This window comes from Anser anser (assembly GCF_964211835.1).
Source record: "Anser anser genome assembly, chromosome: 12".
In the NCBI taxonomy this organism is placed as follows: Eukaryota; Metazoa; Chordata; class Aves; order Anseriformes; family Anatidae; genus Anser; species Anser anser.
The window spans coordinates 11681795-11689947 of NC_139733.1; the positions used below are offsets into that span (position 1 = coordinate 11681795).

At 52.6% G+C, this 8153-nt stretch overlaps 1 protein-coding gene across 2 annotated transcripts in view; it reads left to right on the forward strand.

Moving 5' to 3' along the window:
* NCKIPSD (NCK interacting protein with SH3 domain) overlaps positions 1-6796 on the forward strand; it is a 48637-nt gene extending 41841 nt beyond the window's left edge. For both annotated transcript variants that reach the window (XM_083795344.1, XM_083795345.1), the window contains exons 10-13: positions 724-852; positions 2780-2872; positions 4423-4595; positions 5159-6796. In XM_083795344.1, the coding sequence (XP_083651470.1) occupies positions 724-852; positions 2780-2872; positions 4423-4595; positions 5159-5362 (599 nt within the window). In that variant the 3' untranslated portion in view covers positions 5363-6796. The remainder of the gene's footprint in view (positions 1-723; positions 853-2779; positions 2873-4422; positions 4596-5158) is intronic.
* The last annotated feature ends 1357 nt before the right edge of the window (positions 6797-8153 follow it).

The window sequence follows — 8153 nt, forward strand, 5'->3', positions numbered from 1 at the left end:
TTTATCCATTGTCCTCTCATTCCAACCTTCAGCTAGAAAGCACTCTCTGCCTGTCTCTTTCCTTGGCCAGGTATTGTTTTCCCAATACTTGGGAAGCTCTGGGTTCAGTTTTCCTCAGTTTTCCTATAGAAACACAGTAGAGATTTTCATAATCATTTCCTCAGCAGCTTCACCTTAACACCCCAATAAACACGTACAAGATTTAAGCCGGTGCAGCAGGGACTGAGGAGTGAGCCTCCACATCTCCTGCTTTTCTCTCCTCGTGTAACCCTGGCAATTATTTCCAGCAGGTGGACTTATTTGCATGAGCTCCTGAGCTTTCTTAATAGCTAAATTGAAAAATGGGTTATTACTAATGATCTGGATGATTATTCTTTTTTAAACAGACGGATTAGACCAGTGGTCAAGAATACAAATCTCTTCCTATCTGAAGCCTTCCTTGGTAGCAGTGATGCTGGAACAACAGCTAAAGCAGAATTTGGCATTTTATTTACTCCAAAAAATTGCCAGTGGGAGACCAACATTCAGCATTTGTCTGAACTGTGGGTAGTTCTCTGAGTCATTTGTCTCTTGCACAAAGACATTTGTTAATTCCCTGGTGGCTGACACTGGCACTCTACTAATGGTTTTAAGCATAAAAGCATGGGGAAGTGGTTTGCACGGTCCCTTGTTACTTGGTTTATTTTCACAGTGCTGTAAATGCCCATCTTTCTCCTTGTGCAGAACATCTCAACTCTCAGTTTGTGCAGTTCTTGCTGGACGTGATTGAGGACGGGCTGCCCTCAGACACCACTGACCAGCTGCCTGACTTGTTTGTCAACGTCCTTTTGGCCTTCAATCTCCACATTCCAGGTTGGTTTGGTGCTGTTCTGCCTTGGCAGGATTTCAGTGGTCTGGAGCAGCAAGGGGATGAAGAATGGGGATGCTGAATCTCCCTGGGACTTAAAGGTGCTGTGATAACCTGTCCGGCTCCCATAGCCTCTGGCAGTACACTGTTTCCCCCAAGGCTTTTATGTTGTTCAATATTGTTCAAAACCCCAGAGGAAAGAACAGCCTGAGAGCCCATGTCCAACCAGCTGTGACCCTCTGAAGCCCAGTGGATTTCTCTCCATACTTGCAAGCTGGCTGGATCAAAGCAATTGCTGGCCTGTGCTTGTAGAGCGTGCACGTGGCTGACTCAGGCACAGTTAATTTGGAAGAGAAGATGCTCCAATGGGCATTTCTTGAAATCAGTCCAAAAAGAAAGTCGTCTGCTTTTTGTAGGTCTTTACAGACCTGCTTACGTCGCTGCACCTCTTGCGCTTCATTCAGTGCTCATGCACTGGGGCCAGGCTCTTCAACCTTAGCCTGAGCTGCACACTCTCCTGGCTCCCCTCATTCTCAATCCTCCCTTCCCTGCTGAGCTCCTTAATAGACAAAACCCCTGGTCCCCAGAGAAGAGCATTTGCCCTATCTGGCAGGGCTGTCTGTGAGCTTCAAAGTCTGCTGTTGGATGACTGGAGTAGTGCCATGTCCTGGTAAGAGAGGCCACTTGTTCACCCTGAGTGTGCAAAACCTCCTATTGCTCCAGTGGTCTTTTAATTATTTCCTCTTGGTCAGCTTCATGCCTTTATCCTTGGCTTTGTGGAGAGAGGGGAGGATAAAGGAACAAGGACATGTCCAGTAATTTACCTGTTATCTTGAGTTGTGCTTCATTAATATTTGTGGGAAAGTTTCTAATTTCATGTGAAAGTTGATTGCACAGAGGCTGATCAAGCATAGTCTCTGCTGCTTTAGTTCATTACACCTTCTCACAGCTACCCGTATACTTCCTGACTGCAGTAATTAGGCAATAATGCATGACAGGCAGTGTGTTTCTGGGGGATTATTGCCCACCTGGGGTGTAGCCAAGAGTGGTGACTTGTTCTCTGATGCTAAGAACATGTTAAATGATTTTCAGGTTGCTTATTAGTGGATGGAATTTTTATTCCTCTGTCTGCAAGGTTCATCTGTCTTTTATTTCAATTGTGTGGAGTTAGTTTAAAAAAAAAAAAGATCTGCTAAAATGAATTATATTGATGCCTTTCAATGTGAAGGAGCCTAAAACCCTTCACAGCCCATGAAATACTATAGGGTCGCCAATCCCGATGCAGAAGTAGCCACACTGTGCTGTTCGGATGCTTCTCAGCAGGCACACTGATGTGCATGAGGTCTGCTGGGGCGAGTGTATTTTAGCTACGAGAAGTCACCCCCAAAGCAGGTCAGGGGACATCTCCCGGAGGAACTCTTCAACCCTTCCTGTGGCACAGCCCAGTGCTGAGTGTTGGGAAGAAGTACTTTTCCCTTCTGGCATGCTTCTAGGAGCTGGCCGTCACCTTTTGTGAGAGCTTGCAAGGCAGTAAATTCCAGCGGGGCACTGCTGATGCAGAGTGTGAAGGTGCTGGAGAGAGGAGCCCTTGGCTTCAGAGGGCTGTGAGCAGGGGCCACGTTCCACAATATAAAGCCTCTGCAAGGTATTTTGGTCTGCTGAACTGAAGCCCACATGTGAATCTGATGCACACAGAGAGACCTAATTATTTAATGCATTGCTTCCAGACTTGTTTCACCTCTCCTATCGGTCCCTTTCCCTGCTTGTCCGTTCTGGGGGGCTGAAGCTTTTTGGTTCACGCTGGTTCCCGGTAGCTCCCCAGAGCAACGATGTGGAGTAGGAGCCCTCTGCTGCTTTTTTTTTTTTGTTGGTGGTGGTGTTACTGTGGTCTCAGCAAACAAAGGCATGTGCTGAATGAGGTTTCTACCCTAGTTCCAGAACACAGCGTGATCATGACTACGATAAGCAAGCACTCGAATGTCAAGACGTTCACGGAGAAGCTGCTGCTGCTGCTGAACAGGGGAGGTGAGTGTTCGTGGCATTGTTACGGGGCTGGTGGGGGGCGCAGCTAATGGTGACTCAGGGAGAGGAGCCCGGTGCTCCTGAAGGGCTGGGATGTGTCGGATGCAGGTAGCTGAGGAGCTGGGGGCTCGGGCAGGATGCGGTGCTTCCCGGTGAGTTTGTGAGGGTGACAGGCTGCATTGCTGAGGACGGAGCTGCATAAAGAATGAAGCGATACTGACTGCAGCAGGGAAGGGAGAAGAGGCCTCTGGGCCAGCTTTTCCATGCAAAGTGGTGTTCCTGTGTCAGACCAGCCCCGTCTCACAGTGCAGCTGCCTCTAGGCAAGCTCTTGTCGGGAGGAAAGCTGGTGCTGGGCCACTTCTGTCCTCGGACAGACGGGGCTCCGTCAGCGCTGGCACACAAACCACAGTGTGTGCTGGCAGTCAGCTGCTCGGGGGGACAGATCCAGAGGGAGTTCCTGCTTTCCGACAGGCCGTTTAGAGTGAAACTTCCCATCTCAAAATTGCCAGCAGAGGGTTAGCTCCGTGCCTGCTCCAGGCGTGGAGTGAAAGCCGCTGTGTGTGCAGTGCTTTTGCACGGCAGATTGTTAGAAAGCTGGAGATTGCTGCAGGCAGAGCAGTGCCAGGTATTTCTGCCTGTGCTGCATGCCACTATTGTGCTTTCTAATACCTTCTGGATCACAGGGGCTTTGCTGCCTGAGATTCATTTTGTTGATTTGCTGGTAAATAACTCATCCTGTGATGCTTGCAGCTCATCTTACTCAGGCTATAGTTCTCTTTGGGGTTGCAAATCAGTCTCCATGCTATATCAGCTTGAGGACAGCCTGGATATCCGTGCTCCTCTGTCTGGCCTCGTCCCAAAGCCTTTGTTTAGCCTTTTCCATGCCAGATTCCCTACAGGGATCACCTTACTGTGAGGGGCTGGGGGAAGAAAGGGGGGGGGGGGGTGAAAACCTAATGAAGATGCTTCTCTTGTGCCCTCCTTCTGCTGGAGGGTCCTGCAGTGTTCTAGAGCCCCTCTTGGGGTCTGCAGGGACGTGTTTTGGTAGAAAACAGGACATGACGGCTAATTTAAACTTGGAGGTGTTTCTTTTCGTGCTTCCAGGATGGTACTAGCCTCGTCTCCATGGTGAAAGCGTCTCTCTGACATAGGCCCTGGTGGGCTTTTCAGAGGGGTCATTCGACCAGACTTAATAAACCAGGGCAAAAATGAGTGGTAGCTGTTGAGCAAGGAGGGGAGGCACTGAGAGGAGGTGATGCACTAATGAGCTTTCACCTGGGATGTTAGGTGAAACATAAACAATGATTAATGCTAATGCTAATGAATTTGGACTCTGCTTGGTGCCCTGCAGAGCTGCCATCCTGATTACACAGCTTTGTGTGAGGCACGGAGGTCTGCCAGCACAAAAGCTAGCTGTAGGGCGGGGAGCAGCTCACAGAAGTCAGGGGCAGCCTCCTCCAAATCCTGTAGGGCCTAACGCAGGGGTTGACACTGAAGATGGAGGAGGTGGGAGGAGTACTTGGCCTTAATGCAATCTCTCTGCCACCTCCAGATGATCCAGTTTGTATCTTCAAGCATCAGCCTCAGCCGCCGCACTCAGTGCTGAAGTTTCTGCAGGACATCTTTGCCAGCAAGGATACAGCCAGCATCTTCTACCACACAGACATGATGGTCCTGATAGACATCCTGGTGCGGCAGATCGCTGATCTCTCCCCTGGAGACAAGGTGCTCGCAGGAGGCTGTAGGCTTTGAAAAAGGGAGCACAGTCCCTAAGAAATAGTGTTTTTCCTTGTCCTCTGTAGGGCCTGCTGATGCAGACAGGAGTGGAGTCCTGGGGTGGGCACAACGTTTCTGGGTGCCCAAATCTGTCTTGGGGTCTGGGGAGGAGGAGGGGGGATTTATCCTGCCTGGCACACCGTCGTAGAAAGGTGTTATTTGAAGAAACATCTGCCAGGCTTTTGGTGGTCTGCACCCTTCTGTCCAGCAACTTTTGGGCCCCTCTGTGAGTCGTAGAAGTAGGAGGGACCTCTTGTTTTTTGTTAGTGCAAAAGGAGGGGGTGTGTCTGTTTGAGTTGGTCAAGAGCAATATTAAGGTGCTGTGGGAAAAGTGCAGTTTTCCATACCACTGAGTCCTTAAGCAAAGCAGGTGCCTTTGGAGTTGCTCTCTGGCTGGTCGTGCAGCAGCAGCTGTTCCTGTGCTCATGCTGTAATGGAGGCTGGCATGCTTGTTTATCTCACTTTGAATCTTTCATTGTGCTCTCTGTTTTTTCTCCCCTCCCACTTGGCAGCTGAGGATGGAGTATCTGTCTCTGATGCACGCCATCATCCGCTCCACGCCGTATCTGCAGCACCAGCACCGCCTCTCTGACCTGCAGGGCATCTTGCAGCGCATCCTAGGGGAGGAGGAGGAGGGGCAGCAGTGCCAGATGGACAAACTGATCATCTTGGAGATTTACAAGGAGTTCCCAGAAATCTCTCCTGGTACCAGCTAACTGCCCCTCGGCTCGGACTGGAGTTCGAACCACTTGGATCAAAGACGTCTCTTGTTGACACTTTCTCCTCGTTTCCTTCCAGTACAGCTCATACCTTATATTCCTCCGTGCGAGGCCTAGGTTCGGACAGTGTTCACCGGCCCTTTAGAAACGCAAGCAGCAGAAAGGGCATGGGGTGCCCTGGGGCCTGGCGCTCCGGGAGATTGGCGCTGGGCAGAGCGGGGTGGGCGCTGGCACGTGGTTTGCCTCCAGCACTCGGGCAGGAGGCATTTAACCGGCACGAGGGGCAGAGAGCTCGAGAGGGACTTAGCCAGGGTGGCGGTGTGCGTTCAGCTGCGCTGGTGTCCTGAGGTCCCGAAGCGAAAGGCCTTTGCCTTCGAGTATCACTTCTTTTCCATGTGCATCTCCCTGCAGTGTCCAAGTGGAGTCCGCTGGTGCTTGGAAGAAGCTTTCGTAACATCTGTTTTGTTCGCTGCTGCTAGTGCCAATGTGCTGCAGCCCTGCCAAGGGAGGTAGCCTGCTCGCTGTCTAACGCCTTGTCTAGTGAGCCTTCCCCTCCCTCCTGGCCCTCAGCTTTGACTAGAGGTAGCAGTCCACGTAGGGTCATAGAGGTCTTAGTGCAGCAGCTGCTTTTTTCAACCTGCTTTCTGTAGTGATCTTTAAATCTGAATTTCTTGCCCACTGTGGCAGCCTAGAGCTAACGGCTGCCTGGGCGACGCTGCTCTTAGGAAGCCTTTGGCGTGGACACAGTGCAAAGACACGTCCTGCCAAGCAGAAGCTGCTGCTTGCTGCCTCTCTAGCAGCATTGCCCCGGGCAGAGGGGCTGCGTGTGGGCAGGGGCACTCTCTTTGTAAAGCCTGTGGATTTTCTTGCCTTGAGCTTTGTAGCAGCTCTGCCTCGCTGCCCTTCCTCTCCATGCGGCAGCGCTCAGAGGCAGCGTGAGCCTGGTGTCCAGTAGCTGTTTGTGACTATGCACGAGTGTGGGGAACCCTTATTTATATTTCCTCTATGTTTCTAGCAAATGGGATTAACCTGTTTCCCTGTTACAGATGGTCACACACACTAACATGGGTCTCTTAAATATTCGTGTCCGCAGTCTGGTCACTCCCTGTCCCCAGCTGTTCCTTTGCAGTATCCTGGTAGGAGCTATTGGCATTTGGAACTGGAAGTACTGGGCGCTGTGTTTTATAGCTTGAGGAAACGACACCTGAGCTCTGCTCTGCAGGCCTGGGCTCTGGGCACAGGGGCAGCGATGCTCAGGAACAGAGGGGTGAGGACCCCCTCGAGTCAGCCTGGGAGTGTCCAAAGCATAATAACCGCCCTCATAGAGAAACCTATTTTTCCCCTGTAAAAATGTATGAATGTCAAAAGGGGTCCTGTATTTTCTTAAACACTAAGTGTAACATGCAGAGGAATAAAATGTCTTAAACCGGACTTGTGTGAATGTAGCTCTGTCTGTCCCAGCGTGGTGTGGGTGAGCCCTGTCGAGGGGGGGACTGAGGCAGAGGGGTGGCTGGGTGCCGGCTGTGGGGTGGGTGTCTGCTGCCTGGAAAGCAAAGCACCGTCTGCTCACCCCAAATGGGAGTGGTGCTGCAGTCACTTTTCCCACACTTGGCTTCCAGCACTGAGACACGAGTTTCCATGAGCCGTTTCAGGCCGTTATTAGGGTGCTATCTCCTCGTATCAGCGTGTTTGCAGCAGCTCGGGGTGTTGGGGGTCTGGTGCAGCGGAAGCAGTCTGCGACCTCCACCTCTGGTTTATTGTCTGGAATGATTCAATTACGACTATTTTGTGGCAGTAATACCCCGATGACTTCCTCATCCTCCCGAGCTGCCAGCTGGGTAATTAGAGCAAATAAACTTGAAAGCTTTCATAATTTTTTTAAAAGCATCACCTCTCTTCTGATTGGATTTCTTGATGGGAAATGCTGTGGTTAAGGAGGCACGATGCCTAAGGAGCCGGTGGCAGAGGCTGGCGTGAAGCTGGCACGTCCTGGGGGGGAGGTGACAGCGCCCGGTCTCCGATGCTGGCCTGAGGGCTGTGACACTTCCCCGAAGTAGGTCAGGCTGTCACCGGGCCAGGGCTGCTCTGCCACTTGCCGTTAGGCTAACAGGGCTGGGGCAGGCACCCGGAGAATGTGAATCCCCCCCGGGCACCGCATGCACACAGCTCGGTGCTGACACACACACTGGCCCGTTACAAGCTCTCGTGCCAGCTTCTCCGGGGCTTAGCAACCTGCACCCACCACATGCTGTCCTGAGTGGTGGTGGTTGCGCTCGGTGGGCGCAGGGTCAGAGGCCAGAGGTGGGTTTGACACTGGGGTTCGCGCTGCAGCAGCAGTATGTGGGGTGTTGTGGCCCCGTCTGCAGCCGGTATGGGGCTGCTGAACCCCCCTGGGGACCCAAACCCCTCGGTGGCCCCCAGCCCGCTGTGCCCAGGGGCTGACAGCATCTCCTCGCCTTCCTCCAGGTGTGTCGCCCAGCTGGGCTGGGCTGTGCACGGCGGCACTGGGTGCACCCAGGGTGCTCCCTGCCCTGCTCCATCCCCACTCCTCCCCACACACCGCTCCCTCATTTACTCTCACCCCGACGTGTCCCTTTCTTCCCCAGCGCGCACCCCATAACCTGCACCTCACGCTTCCCTGGTGCTGGACGCTAACGGGACCACAAAGCCCATTACCGGGGAGCCCGTTACAAGCGTCAGCATCTCGGGCCGCGCTGTTCGGCACCGAGAACGAGGTGACAACGAGAACGAGGGCTGTCGGTTCGGCACAACCCGGCGGCACCGAGGC